Below are 15,684 nucleotides of genomic sequence, written 5' to 3' on the forward strand. Positions count from 1 at the left end.
GTCAATTCCTGTGAAAGAACCATTTGGGTGGGATTTAGCAGTGCTGAATTCCCCATTTAATGAACGCCCCACACAGGACAGGACACCAGCCTTTACCAAGGGGTTTCCAGCAAATTCTTTGTGGATTTTGCTTTTAGGCGGTGTAAGTTTTTTGAACCCAGATCCTGAAAAGGTGTTTTACAGCATCCCTGGCACCTGTGTGTCCCTTTGTGGCTGGAGGCTCTGCTGCAGCAGCTCTTTGAGTTGGGTATCAGAAGAACAAGTCCAGTGTTGTCCCCATGGGCCAAATCATCTCCCTTTGGAGCTGGTAAAAAATGTACTTGGCATTGCTGAGATCAGGTTTTGACCTTCATTTTGAAAAGGAGCAGGATCTTAACCACCAGATTTATCTTCAAGCACCATGGAAAGCCCTGGCTGGAGGGAGCAGGACCATCCTGGGGGGCAGAGCGAGGCTCCAGGGCTGAGGGATTTCCCTTCATGCAGGGGAAGGTCAAAAGTGCACCTGAGGACACATCTCGTGAGCGATCGAGCTCCCGACACAGCAGCCGGGGATGAGATGTTTCGGCAGTGACTCAGAGGAAGAAGCTAAATAAACTCTTTTTATTTCACACACGGGATTAAATTCCTTCATGTCTGGATCATTGAAGGTAAAGCTCCTGTAATCTCCTCATTGCCAACCCCAGCCTGTCGTCTGGTGGCTGCTGGACCTGCTGGGACAGCGAAGGGACGTGGCAGGGACATGGGAGGTGGCAGAGAGGGCGAGAGACAGTCGGGAGCAGAGCTGGGCACTAGGGCTGCTGCTCCACTAGTGATGTAGCTCACGGAGAAGCTGGTGTGGATCATCTGTAGGTCAGTGAAAGTGTCCTGGGAATTCACAGGCTGAAGATGAAGGAGCTGAGGTTTTACCATGACTGTTTTGCAAGGAAGAGGTTAAGAAACAACACTGTGAACAAACAGTTGTGATAAGGAAAACCCAAAGCCACCACAGCTGTAGTTGTTCAGGTTTTTGCACACTCCAGAGAACCCTGTTTGCTGTCAGCCTCTCCTCCTGCTGCAGAGTGCCTCTGCAACCACACACTCCTGCTCCCACCGTGTGCTGAAATCTCTCTGCTGATCACAGGGAACAAAACATACACTGGCATCATTGCTGGAAGCTTTCCCTGCACGTCTGTGACATCCCAAGCAGGCAGCAAGGGCAGACATGTGGCACAAGTGGCACTGAGGGCCTGTACTGGCCCAGCCAAGCCTCCCCCATGAGCATCCCTGGCCTGGCCTGACTGGAGGAGGGCTGTGTTTCCCTGGCACTGTTGGGCACCAGATGGGAATATGGGACTGGCTCAGGGCTGCCAAATGTCACCAGGTTTGCTGAGCCCAGCTGGAGGCAGAGGAAAGGTGACAGAACTGTGTGACCAGGCAGCTTCTGCAGAGGAAAATGCCACACAGCCACAAACATCCAAGCACTGCCTGCAGGGATGATCCTCATCCACGGTAATTGCCTACAAGTGAGGGGGTTTAAAATTGCTGTTGTTGCTTTCTTTTTCTCCACCGATTTTTCATGGTGCTGCAGGTAAACCTCATGCGAGGTGTGCTGGTTTTATTGCAGGAATGATGGGTCCATCCAAAACACAGCAGATGCTCCAGATGTTTGTCCTCTTGGTTTAGAACAGGACAGTAAATCCACAGGGATGCACCACACCCCAAGGAGACTGAGCTGCCCACGACTCCTGCCAAGAGCTGAGCTGGTGCTTCCCAGACCTGTAATTCGATGTCATCCTTCTGCAGGAGTTTGGGGCGTAGGTAATTGATCTTTATTGTACAAAGCCCTTTTAGAGGTGGGATTTAATGTTCATATTGCTGGGGAAATACTGGGTTAGTTGTTGAAGAGTGCCAAAAAAAAGGGCTAGCAAGAAATCTACAATATAAAGACAATTTTATTGCCGATAAGCTCTTAAAACTCATTTTTTTTCCTGGTTCAGTAGGACCTTATTCTTCCTGATGAAAATCCGGTCATAGCATCTCTCATTAAAAATAAAATTATTTTGAAATAAATAAATATATAAAATAAATATCATATACATTTTATAAATAGTTTTGTCCTTATGCACAGTATCCATGCTTACATCTGAATAATGTTCCTCGCCCCATTCCCACCCCAACAGCAGGAAGAACCCCGCACATCAGGACTGGTCCATGGAGCATCATCCATGTAGCAAACTCCTGGGCTGCTTAAGCAGGGCACCACTCAAAGGCTTTTCCTTAGCAGGGAGCTAACCCAGCTCAGCAGCAGCATCTGCAGCAGTTCTGTGGTCTTTGTTATCTTTTCTTCTCTTCATTTTTTTGTTGTTTTGGGACTTTCTTTTCCCCAACGATCAGGTTTGCTCACCTACTTGTTCCTTTAAGCAACTATAACATTGAATATTCAGCCTCTCTTGTAGCAACCAGGTAACGAAAGTGAATGAAAATGGAAGATTAAATGTAGGGTTCCCTCCCTTCCCCTACCCCCGCCCTGCCCCATAAATAACCCAGGTTTGATATACACTGGAAACAAGGAGGAACAGCAGTGTCTGAATTCAATGTAAGTGCTTCCCTAGGTCATCTACGCTTACAGGAATGATGGAATGACTATTAATAGAGTGCTCTGAGAAAAAGCTTGGGAGCCCAAGTATGTACACTGACACTGCAGGAACCATCACCTGTAGTGGAAGAGGTCTCTGTACATGGCAGGGATTTTGGCAGGGTCCACAGGCCGGGGTAAGAAGTGGGTGAATTTCTGGTGTCTCTTAGTCCTGTACCCCTCGCGGGGGGAGCCGTCCTTGTTGAGGGCCACGTAGTACTGGCGCTCCGAGTCGGGGTGCTTGTACAGGGTCGAGGCGTACGTGTTGTACCAGTTCTCCTCAAACTGCTCGCGGAAAACGCACTCCCGGGTGAGCTTCTTCTGCCGTGGGCAGCGCAGCAGGGAAACAAAGAGACACTCGTGTCAAAAAGGTAAAATAGGAAACATTGTCACCCTTCCTTACTTTATTTTTCTAGCATTTTCACAGCTGCCTTCTCCTGGCTCCCCTGAGGACGGGGACTGTGCTGCTGGGGATGCTTCCCCTGGATGAGAGCTGGAAATGGGCACAAGTCAAGACCCAAGGAGCTCTGGAGTTGGAGGAGGAAGGAGACAAAAGCAGGAGAAGGTGGGTGTGGATTTTGCAAAGATGCCCCATGAATAAATTAGACAGGCACATGGCAAAGCTCCAAACATGTCCAGGTGTGAGTCTGAACTCACTGGGTGGCCGTGCTGCCAGGCAGGGACATGTCCCCCTGCAGCAGTGCCCTCCAAGGTATCACGCAGCCCAAATCGCCTCTTTTGGATGGGAGAAGCAGCAGGCAGCACATCTGAGGGGTCTAAACAGGAAAACAGGAGCAAGAACTGCTTTGGAAGTTCAGGGCACACAGCTGAATGCGCTGAGATGGGAATGAAAGCATTCCTCAGGGTTCCACCTGCTGGAGTGCCAGTGAGCTGTGATGGGAAGCTGTAACAAGACCCAGAGGGATGTGGGATGTCAGACCCCAGGGAAGATTTAGGGTGGTGACAGGTGATGTGATGAGGGTGTGTGGCTGGTGCATCCCATGCTGGCATGGGGGGACAGATGGCACTGGTGTCACCATGGCCACAGCCAGCCTGTCCACCCAGCCCTTACAGCTGGGGGTTGTTGGCAGTGGCTGTTTGCTGATGGACTTCTAGTTCATGTCCAGTGCTCCTTCCCTCTCTCTCCCATCTCCATGTGCCAGCTACAGGGATGTACCCAGCTGCAGTGGGCAGCAGGGCTGTCCCCCTGCCCCATGAGGACACAGATGGCTTTGCCAGCACTGCTGTGCTGTTGCAGAGGGTCCAGCCATCCCATCCCATCAGGGTACTGCCAGGGTGACTGGGAGCCCTTTCAGCTGAAGGGCAGTCTGCAAATGTAGAGGGCTCTAATATTACACCCAGTGTCCCTCCACTGTAAACTATCCGGGCAGGGAATGTGTCCCCTCCTCGGCACACGGAGTGCTCAGTAAATGTTACTGCCCACAGTAGATGTGTTTTGTAACACAATCCAGGAGCTCACCTGTGCTCAGAACCTGTTTTCAATGTTTTGCTGCTAATTAAATAAAGCCTGAGGTGAGTTGTGAGCCCTCGAAAAGTCCTAGGCCGCAGCCCTGGCCATCTGAGACCCAGGGAACCACGGACTTCTCTTCCCAGATCTGTCAATAAATACAGGCTGGGTTTTTTCCCTCCTCTCAGATGCCATCTACTTGGAATATGTTGGAACCTGATGACTGGCTGAACTCTGGCTGTTGCTTTGCCCCCATTCCCCTGTGCTGCAGTAGGCAGTTTGGAGTACAGTGTTTGTGGAAAATGTTTGGAGAGTCTGGGGTGACTCTGCAAGGAGTGATTTATTCCTTTCCAAGCCCCGGGATGTCCCCACTGAACTTGACACCAATCCAGGCAGCAGGCAAGGTGCTGCCCATGACTCCTGCTGCCTGAAGTATTAGTGGCATTTCTGGAATCGTTGGGAAGCTTTACAGAAATGTTGGCACGAGGTCAACAGGGACAGGCGGAAAAGCTCTGTGTCCCGAGGGGACTCCACGTGTCACTGTGGGGATGGCTGGCTCTGGCTGCATCAACACAGGCATCAGGCAAAGTTGGCACAGAGGGAAATAATAAACTTGCTGAAAATTTAAAAATACTGCTGTACTGTGATCTCCCAAAATACCATTGTAATGTTAATGCTGTTGTCAGGCACTGTTTTATGGACCTTTAATTAAGAATACTGTAGTGGCTTTTGAGTTAGAAAAGCCATCATTGTACAACCCACGTGTCCCAGATTTTAAAACTCCAGGGTAATTTGGGGACCTGGCTCGTGACGCCAGCACAGTTTGGAGCAGCCTTTTGACTGTGTCCCTGCAGCGTCCTGCCTGGCGCACAAGATCCCAGAATGGTTTGGTTGGAAACAACCTTAAAGATCACCTCATTCCAACCCCCTGCCATGGGCAGGGACAGCTCCCACGACTGTCTTCAGGTCAATCCTGGTTCCAGATTCAGTGTTGTAAAATGCTACCCTATTTTTGTTTCTGTGTTGTAACATGAACACGGGCTCTAGAATTTAATTAACCCATCATGAAACTTGATTCACAATCAGAGCTGCAGGGTTTGAAGGCAAAGGGGGCAATACCCGGGCTCACATTCTCCAGCAGGCACGAGTGAAAACTACAATTGCAGGAGCTGCTGAGCAGCCTTAGGGTTTGACAGGAGACATGCTGCTGCAGCCCTGCTTTCTGAAGTGTGCTTCAGGAGATTTTGTGTTTTATGGAATCCTGGTGATTTTTCTTTTTTCTTTTTTGTACATTTGCAATTTAACCACTGTCTCTGCATTTAACTGCTGTGCAGGGTAGAAGCTGTTACAGAAATGAGGTCGGAAAAGAACAGTTACTGGTGCGTGCAGTATTTGATGATCAGAGAATCACAGAGAGGTTTGGGTTGGAAGGGACCCCAAAGGTCATCCAGTTCTACCCCCTGCCATGGACAGGGACACCTTCCACTAGCCCAGGTTGCTCCAAGTCCCATCCAACCTGGCCTTGGACACTTCCAGGGATGGGGCAGCCACAGCTTCTCTGGGCAACTACCTCAGATAAACATCAGCAACTGCATCTTAAATGGTGGAAGGGTCTGTGGCAGTCTCAGGTGGAAATGGGACAAGGAAAAATGAGCCAAATTCATGGTTTACTGTTTGCTAATCAAAGGTTTTCTCACAGCTTCTGTGTATGCAGAGTACATGAGTTTTAACTTGTACTCTGAGACTTATCTGATGGCGAGAGGAAGTAGTGCCTTCTGCTTTGGTTTAAAACTGCTTTATTTCATTTCATTTTATTTTATGATCCACCCTTAATTGAGCTAAATAATTAAGAATTGAGTTAAATTAACCTGTAGGAAGCACCTCTGCCCAGCTGTTAAGACATGGCATTTTGACTGCAAGTCATAACACTTAATGAGTTTACACTTGGGGTTTTTTGTCGAAACAGAGGAAAATTTTAGCATGAAAAGGGCACTTCTAGGAAATCATGAACAGCAGCCCTGAACTCCTAAAAGGAGTCACAGAGAATTTCACAATAACACTCAGGCCACAATTTCAGCTTTTGTTGGTTAAAGAGCCATAATACAAAGATAAGACCTGCAGATAGGTGCAGACCTGACCACACGGAGAATACAACTGCTGTGTTACTCAGGCTGTGAAAACACATCAGCAGTTCCTGGCTTTATGCTAAATGTCCCCCTGCCTTTACCTGGCCACTGCCACACCATGTCTGAAAGGCAAAACCTCAGTGTGATGTCTGGGGGCTGGGCACCACTGTGGGCTCTCACAGCAGGAGTGAATCCTCCCTCAAACCCAATTCCTATATATCATTTATGCTATAACAGCAGTGGCATCAAGGGTAGGCTGGAGATCAGTGTCACCCCAAGAAGGTGGGGGACCTGTGACAGAGCAGCTTGTGACATGGCTGAGGCCACAGGCTGCAGTGCTGGAATCAGCCCAGCCTGAACTTACCGACCCATAGAGCTCGCCTCTCTCATTCATGCCGAGGTAGAGTCCGGAGTCCACCCCACGGATGCTCACCAGCCCCACTGCCAGGCTAATAAACTCCAAAATCCCTAAAAAAGAAAAGAACTGCAAATCATCCAGAGGAAAAAAACACCAGCAGGCTCCAGCAACAAAAACAAACCAGCCATTCCCAGTAACAATACAGTTCTTAACTCTATAGTCCCATCTGTGTGCAGTCTTCTGGTTTCCAGTCTGGGCTTCTCCCCAGCATTGTGAATTTGAGTTGCCCAAGAGGGATTACCTTTGCTAATGAGAAAAGCTTTGCAAGGTTTTGTTGGTTTGGGTTTGGATTTTTTTTGTAATTATCACCAAGAAGACAGATGTAGAAACTTGTGCCTGGCCACTAGAAATGTCAGAAGGCTGTTACCGTGCTGGGTTTTATTCTTCACCAAAAGGAGTGCCATTTTGTCTTCTGCAATAAGATTATTGTCCCACAGGTTTTAAAGTCATGGGTTCAGTAAAAAGAAGTGAAAAGCACTAGAAGAGATGTCTGTGAGGACCATCCTCATCCCGGCACTCCAGTGGGATACTTGCCAACCTGAAATGTATATACAAGCCATAGGGATAAAATCCAGCTTCAAAGCACACAGATAGAAATGCATTTCCTCTGCAGCATTTGGAGCCATGGCACTGCCAGTCCTTTCTCTGTCATCCCCTGCCACCAGTACTGCCAGAACCCTCTCCTGCCCCCTATGTCCTGCTGCCTGTCCCAGCCTCCTGCCTGCCTCTTCCCAGTCCAGCAGCATCTGTCCCAGCCAGCCCCAGCCCTGCAAGAGCAACTGTTTTACCCACAGGCTGCAGCCTGCTGTGATGGTGTCAGACACTTTGAAAATGAGGGGCAGCCTTATTTCCTCTGGAAAGAAAGAGCAGGGTCTGGCTGCTGCACCCCCATGGCCAGCAGCTGTTTCAATGGGGGAAAGACTTGTAACAGAACCTTTGGTGAAGCACTTAAAAACAAACAGCCCCTACCCAACACCTGAAGTGGTAAGGACCTTCAAACTTCCCAGGAAGACTTCCTGAAGGCAGTGGTGGAACTGTGTTATTATGGATTCCACACACTACCTATCTAGAGGTCATGGGCAGTTTTGCCAGGGTCCAGTGCAGGATTACTTAGCTGGGAGGCAGAAGGAAGAGGGTTTTCCTCATCTCATCTGATGACTGCATGTCTCCATTGACTGGAGAAGAAAGTTGCTCTAACCTTTAGCGTGGCTCCAGCTCTCCTAATATAGCTCCCAAAACATCCAGCCCTGGGCAGTTGATGCTCTGATCAGGTTACCTCCCAGAGCTCCTCTTTAAAGTATTGCCCTGGTTTAAAACCACCGCGTGACAAGCGGCCACCTGAGCCAGCTGACTTCAGTGGCAGCCACAGCTCCGGGTCAGCCCTCAGCCTGGAGCATGGATGTGACAACTCTCAGACGACACCGCTTCACTGCCTAAAGATGGGACAGACCAGATGGTGATGGGACACCCCTGTCCCCCTTCGTGCAGCGCAGACTCATCATCAGGTGCTGGCAGCTAAGCTGGCTGCAGGAATTCCTACCTGCCATCAGACCTTCTGTCCTCCTTTTCCCCTGCCTACTCTGGGGCTTGTGCATCTAATCCAGCCCTCCCTGAAACCAGCGGGTGCTAGGGGAGATGAAATATGCATTTGGGAGTGGCAAGTCCTGGAGACAAACAGGGAAGCAAACATCACAAAATGCACTTTATGGACCAGAGCAGACATTCTACAGGCTGAAATATGCCCAGCTACACATCCTGGCCTGGGGACACATCCTGCCTGCAGAAACACCAGGAACAGGCAGCACAGGCAGGGAAGGCAGCCCTTCCAAGCCAGACAGGCGCAGACCCTGGCTCTGCTCTCCTCAGTAGTTGTTGTGGTTTCTTAGCTGAAAAGAATCCCAAACAGGGAGGAGAGAGGTGCAGGATGAGGGGTGGTTTCCTCCCTTCACTACCCACCAGTTCTGACATGAGGGAGTTACTGAACTGCTGAGTGCTTTTTCCCATCCGGAGACCAGAAATTACCACAGTCACTCTTTGAAAAGGAAGGAGTGAAGGAAGATGGACAACTACAGGGAATGTAAAAAGTAAAACAGGAGTACAGAGATACACCCAGGAATGGGGGAGTCTTCCCCAGGCTAGAGACAAGGGAACATTCAAGTGAAACTTATCAGGTACCTGGGGAATGGTAGATGGACCTTCCTATAGGTATAGACACAGTCCTCAGCATCAGCACTTTTTTTGTCTCCTGTCACTTCTGGGAAGTAGGAAAATGTTGCTGGTTCTGATGAGAAACTGAGGGATGTCGAAGGCAGGGGAACCCAGATCTTTTCTTGAGTATGCCCACAAGCATGCTCTGTATGAGCCATGTGAATCCAGGTCTCCAAAGACCTGGTAAGAACCAAGCCAGGAGCAGCATCAGCATCTTCCCTCTCTGATTGGGAAGGTGAGACATCCCTCACCTGGTGCAGGTTGGGTAGATATGGGTTTTGCAAATGAAGTTTCTTCCAAGGTGTGCCCATGACAATCTCTTCTGACAACATCTCTTGTAGTATTCCCCTTTTTTGATCTCTGAGTGGCACTTGGAGACATGCATGGAAGATGACTATGTTGAAAGAGCATTAAGAATCTAACTTGAGCCCACAAAAGTCAGGAGACAGAGTGAAGGCTGAAAATATGTGGGCGGATATCCATCCTGTCCTTAGCTCACTCCAATTCTAGACAAAATTGCAGCTTCGTACATCTGATCTCCAGCAGCACAGGGAGTGGCCACTGGGGCCAGCTCAAGAATTCTCTTTCCAATTGTAGCGGTGTGTTTTTGTGGTAGAACATGCTTTTGTTTTTTTCTTTTGCTTTCTTCTTTTCTTTCTCCCAGGACTTGCTTCTTTTTTTTTTTCTCCTCACTTTGATTATTCATTCTCTTTGTTCCTTGAGCCTTTCCAGATAAGACTTGGGGAGATTTGATTAAGACTCTGACTGGATTAATTTACCACCAAAGAACTGAATAATCTCCTGAGCTTTGCCATGGCTGGACCCACACACTCTCGCCTTACTCTAAACCATCCCTCAAAGAACAATTCAGCTCCCTGCACCTGTCTCTTCTTACATGACTGTATTCAGGAGCTGGGGTACAGAAACATCAGATGTTGTATTAATGGCTACAAATCTAAAGCTTCAGCTAAAAACCTCAACAACTGTTCAGCAACAGGTGCACAATGGTCTGAATGTCAAAATTACAGCAAAACTTTCTCTGGAGGTCTCAGCAGCTTCTCTAGGAGTCTGTGTAACAGATCCATGAGCAGGTTTGTACCTGAGAAGAGCTTCATTTTCTGCCTTTATTCGTCTGCAGTGCAACCTCAAGACCTCTTTCTGTCCTCCACTGCAGTGAGTAGCACCATTGGGTTCACTTGTTTAATGCTGCTGTAAAAGAGACGTGAGGCAGAAAAGGAGCAGTTCCTCCTGGCAGGGATTTTCCTGGCAAATTTCTCTCAGTTTCATTCTGAGAAGGATTGTCATAGGGGTGCTAATGTCAGTCCAGACCCCCTCCAGATTTTCATCATCCTTTATTTCTTTGTAGAGGAAGGTTCTGAGCAGATGCAGTGAGAGAGATATATTTTGGAAAACACTTTATTCTTTTGGGAGTGACTTTGCCAGAGCTGCCAGTTCAGAGAGTGAATTTGGGCACTTCTGTAGTGTGAGAATGAGCTTTCTTCCAACAAACCTAGAGGGCTTTGCCACATTATGCGTTAAACCTCCTCTAGGAAAAATAAGCTGCGCTCCATTGTTCTTGCAAGAATCTGTGTTTTTACAAGTATAAAATATCACATTCCAGAAGACAGGTGTGATTTAGGAAAGCTCCAATCCTTGACAGATGAGAAGCAGTAGTTCCTGTGATTGCTCAGGCAGTGTGGATGGATGATGCCAGTGCCTCCCCTGTGTTCTACAGTCATACTCCCAAATGCTGTGGTACAAAAGAATCTCTCCCTTTAATCCTCACTTCTGGGACCTTGGGACTCTGTTCTGCATCAGCAGGGCTTTGGCTATTTTCCTCTCTGGAAGATGTGGATGTCTTGCACATCTGGTAGCTTTTGGGATGGCTGCACATGGAACGGTGCAGATACTGCCTGTCTATTCCTGAATCCCTTCCAAATCAAGAGATGGGGATGCCAAGTCTGGTTTTACCCTACATCCCACCTGCAGCTGGACACGTGCCTCGGCTGTGGCATTGCAGCCATCCATGGAGCATCTTAATTATCTGCTCCTGATACCAGGGAGCACCTTCCAGCCACATGGCCTTGATCCTGGATTTCTAAGTATTTCTCCAGATGCCCCAAGATTTAAGGCAGCTTTAAACTGCTTCCCTGAACCCCTTGTCTACCTCTGCATCCCTCACCACAGTTTTGGAGTCCCCAGCATCACTCAGGCTGCCTATTCCTGTTATAAGTCACTCCTTTCTGACTGTTGCATGCAAAATTTAGGAATGCATTGATACATGACATCCTAATATGAACCATACCAGGGACACTGGAATTTAAATATTCATGGCTACTGAACGCAGATGGTGAATACTGTGTGCCAATACGTTATTGCTTTGAGTCTCTGCTGAAGCAAGGCTTAGTCCAACTTGATCTGAATGCAAGGATTCCAGTCTAATCCTTTGGGGCTTTGTCTTGCAATTACAACAAATAACTATTTATTTTACACTGCCTCTGGGAAAACCCTGAAGCAGAAAACTATAATATCTGAAGTCTGGTCTAGTTTACGGAGCTGGATGTGGACTGCTAAAACACTTAGGGAATGCCAATGTTTCGATTTATTGGAAGCACTCTGTGACTTAGGCTTCAGTGTGCAAAATTCATGAAAAGTTTTAGCATGTTTAACATGTTTTTTCCAAGTTTGAAAATACACTTGTTTTACTCAATCTTTATAAAAAATGGACCTGAGACAAATGTTGCCCTTTGAAACTGGCTGTTTAGTTGTACAAAGGTAAAGAAAAAGAACTGATAGACTAGAAACACTACGTGGCAGCTTGAACTAAAACCAACCAGATGCAATGGGTTTGCTTTCAACTCTTTGAATGTGGAAACCCATTGCGTATTGCAGTGTGAAACGTTAAAAGATGGGTGTTTTCAGGAGGTAATTAAAGAATGCTTGCCCCACGAGCATATTAGTACCTGACTCTGACCCGCAGGTTATGACTTTCTTGTTGATTTAGGCAGGGACATGCCATGCACACACCTGGTGTTTATGGAAAGCGCGGTGCGGAGATAAGCTTCCCCAATTGTTCCAAAAACCTGCCTTACACCTCCAACAATAGCAGCAGAAGCACTTCCTAGAGTATCAGAACTGACTGGTTGCAAACAAGTAAAGGCAAAAAAAGAATTCCTTTCACTGAGGAGTTAAATCACTTGAAAACTATAAAAAGTCTTGCGAGCACGTCTTGCAACCTGTTGACAACATAGCTGAGATCACTGGCATGGGACTTGTTGATAGCTTATACAGACACCTGCACTAGATGCGGGAGTAGCGGGAATTTCTCTTAGCTGTGCTCAAACTGACTGGACTCTTTCGCCTGCGGCTTGGGATGCATTTTTTGAAGATTACATATAGTCTCATTAGAGGTCCCTGCTCTTGTGTGCCACTGATACAGGCACTGCAGTCTTCCAGCTGTATCCTGGGCGGCAAGGTCAAGTCCACGGTGCTCTGCCTATTGTTCCATCTTCTTTCTGAGGTCCCCTAAGTGTTCTTCCCTCTTCAGCTTCCCCCTTTCCTTTCCAACAACCTTCCCAAACCCAGCTCCTGACACCCCTCCAGCCAACTGATCCCTGCCCGCTTTGGGGAGAAGCTCTTCTAATCAAAGTCACGCATGTAAAAGAAAGCAGCTCACAAATATCTGCAGAGGCCAAAAAGAAGGAGGAGTAAAAGAAAAAAAGAGAAACAACTAAAAAAAAGCGAGGAATTTCTTTTTCCAACATAGGAATTTCCAAGAAATTCCAACCAGGAACGTCTCTGTTTTGCCTCCCTCACCACTAACTTCAGAGGCACAGCTAGAGCTGGTCACCGTCCTCTTTCTTTTTTTTTTTCTTTATTTAATTTTTATTGTATTTTTTCTTTTTTTCCTCCCTTGCGAAGGCACGTTTTAGTGCACCTGCAGAAACGCTGAGCGCCGGGAGAGTAGGAAATTGGAAATAAAAACTCCCGCATTGCTGGGGAGTGAGCGCATTTATTTAGGAGGCCAATTATATCCGTCCCGGGATGATTTATATTAGCGGGGTAATTAGTTGTACGCGCGGGGCACCTGCTCCCGGCCCGGCCGGGCACCCCCCCCGGCCCCTTACCGAAGCGGCTGTGGTCCTGCCGGGTGCCCTGCACCGTGCCGTTGGGGAAGATCTCCAGGTGGAAGCCGGTGCGGCAGTAGAGCTGCCGCCGCCGCAGGATGCCCTTGAGGTGAGCGAAGTCGGTGGGGGAGCCCCGCTGCAGCCGCCCCTCGATCTGCCCCAGGCGCTCGTTGAGGAAGCCGGGGGAGTCGGCGAGGGGCAGCCCGGCGCCCAGCGCGGGGGGAAAGCCGTGCAGGTCGGGGTCCAGCGCGCCCAGGAAGCCGCCCACCTCTGCCATGGGCGCGGAGCGGAGCGGCCCCGGGGGCGCGGGCAGAGCGGCCGCTCAGAGCGCGGGCTGCGGCCGCCCGGCCCCGCGCTGCCGGCCCCGGCCCGGCCCCGCGCCGCCCGCGCCTCCCATCGCTGGATCCAGTGTCCCGCCGTCGGATGCGAACTGCACTTTATATACGTACACACTCCCCTTACATTGACATATTGGATATTTAAATGCAAGCCACACCTCACTGGCATCCCCTTTGGCTATTGCTTTCCACCCCCCCCCCCCCCACCCCCTTCTCTGATCCATTTGGCTTCTTTTTTTTTCCTTAAAAAAAAAAAAAAAAAAAAGGGCCCGCTTCACTCCCTCTTTTATTATGAAAAAAATGGCAGGAAAAAGCTACACATCGCAGTGAGGCATAACAGCTCTTGGCAGGTCCCCGCCAGCTGACGATGAAATCATGGAGCCCCCGCACGCACCCGCTCCCGCACCGCCGGCAGCCCCGGGCCCGCTCCCGGCCCTGCCCGGCCCCGCTCCCGGCCCTGCCCGGCCCCGCAGCCGCGACCCCAGACCCCGCACGGGCCGGCTCGATCGGAGCCCCCGGGTGGCTCGGTGGCCCCGGGGCTGTCGGAACCCTCAGGTCCATCGGTGCCGCCACCGCCTCAGCCACGAGCGTGCCCCCCACCCACCACCCCCTGGAACGGACACGTTGGAAAAAAACAACACATGAGGAGAGGGTCGAGACGCGTTTTTCAGCCGAACGTGTAAAAACGGAATGCGATCTTTCTGAAAGGCGATCCCGCGGGCTGAACGGCCGGGTTACAGCAGGCGTGAGGGGAGGGAGAGCGAGCGGCGCTGCCCGGCCCCGCCGCGGGCTCCCTCCCCACCTTCCCCATGTTGGAAACAGGTGTTTCCGCGCTTTCCCCGGCCCGCCGACACCGTATCTGTGCCGGCAGCTGCGGCCGCGCTGCAGACAGACGGAGCCGGGCGGGGCGGAGCGGAGCGGAGCGGGGGAACCGCGGGGAAGCGGGCACAGACGGGCCCGGGAGGGACCGAGGGCAGGGAGGGTCCCCGCCCTGCCCGGCAGGCGGCGCTGCTGCTCGCGCCGCGCCGCCCCGGGGCGCTGGGCCCCATCGCGGGTGCTGAGGGGGCCCAGGTGGGCCCGGGACTGGGACTGGGACTGGGACTGGGCTGTCGTGTTCCTGGAGCGGGGTGTCGCCCGCGCCCTCCGCCGTGCCCCGCCAGGGGACAGAGACCCCACAAACAAACAACCGCAAGCGCCCAAAATTGCCCCCAAGCCACCAGCCAGCTCTGCTGCAGCAGCTCCTCCGGGTGACATCAGCCTGCAGAGCTGAGGCATCGGTGGTCATGTCCACCTCAGCGGGTCTCCCACACGGGGTATCCCCACCGCGGGGTCTCTTTCCGAGCGGGTATCCTCTCAGAGGGTCTCTCCCCTCAGTGGGTTTGTCCTTTTACCTGGTCTCTTACTTCAGCAGGTCTCTCTGCAGTGTGTCTCTCCTCTTAGCGGGTCTCTTCCCCCAGCAAGTCTTCTCTCAGAAGTTCTCTCCTCTAAGTAGGTCTCTCCTCAGCAAGTCTACCACATGGTGGAAGAGGACTCAGCAGGTCTGTCAGCTGAGAAAGTCTCTCCCCTCCAGTGGATGAACCCTCAGTGGGTTCCCGCCATGGTGGGTACCCCCTCAGTGGGTCTATTCCCTTAGCAGGTCTCTTCCCTCAGAAAGTCGATCCCATGGTGGATCTCTCCCCACCGAGTGTGTCTCCCTCACAGTGGATTCTGGCTCAGGGGGTTCCTGCCATTGTGGGTCTCCCCTTTGAGTGTCTCTCCCCTTAGCAGGTCTCTTCCTCAGCAAGTGAGTCTCCCCGCAATGTGTCTCCCCCATAGTGGGTTTTCCCTCAGAGGGTTCCCGCTGTGGTGGGTCTCCCCTCAGTGTGTCTCTCCCATCAGAAAGTTTCTCCCCGTCAGGATGTTCCCACCATGATGGGTCTCCCCTCAGCAGGTCTCTCACCTCAAAGAGCATCTCCCTCAAAGTGGATTCCCCCTAAATGTGTTCCCGCCATGGTGGAGAAAGTCTCTCCCCCTCAGTTGGGTTCCCGCCATGGTGGGTCTCCCCTCAGCAGGTCTCTTCCCCTCAGTAAAGTGCTGCTCTCCACATCACCCCAGAGGGAGGGTTAAAATGGTCCCTGCTTGCAGGTCCTTTCCCCCGGACTCAGGCAGTGCTCCCTTGTGAAGACATGAAGGAAATTGTGATACCGTGATGTGAAATACCCGCCCATGTGTCTGCAGGGGGTGAGGAGTCTGGTTTTTGAATGGGGGTTTGGGGTGGTTTTTCCTGTCAGAGATGTGGCTATAAAAGGGGTGTTTATGCAGAACCTGACACATGAAGCCTAAACTCATGTTTTTTATAGAAATGTAGGCTGTTTCAGAGGTAGTAAAATCTACTGAAGTGCATTT

At 50.6% G+C, this 15,684-nt stretch overlaps 1 protein-coding gene across 1 annotated transcript; it reads right to left on the bottom strand.

Annotated features, from left to right (window-relative positions):
* Positions 1-1,913: 1,913 nt before the first annotated feature.
* Positions 1,914-13,296, bottom strand: FGF16 (fibroblast growth factor 16). Its single transcript, XM_032124405.1, has 3 exons — positions 12,962-13,296; positions 6,573-6,676; positions 1,914-2,935 (listed from the first exon to the last, which is right to left on the bottom strand). Exons 1-3 carry the CDS (start codon positions 13,236-13,238, stop codon positions 2,690-2,692), a joined length of 627 nt encoding a protein of 208 aa, XP_031980296.1. The 5' UTR covers positions 13,239-13,296; the 3' UTR covers positions 1,914-2,689.
* Positions 13,297-15,684: the final 2,388 nt, after the last annotated feature.

This window comes from Corvus moneduloides, chromosome 14 (genome assembly GCF_009650955.1).
Source record: "Corvus moneduloides isolate bCorMon1 chromosome 14, bCorMon1.pri, whole genome shotgun sequence".
Taxonomy (NCBI): domain Eukaryota; kingdom Metazoa; phylum Chordata; class Aves; order Passeriformes; family Corvidae; genus Corvus; species Corvus moneduloides.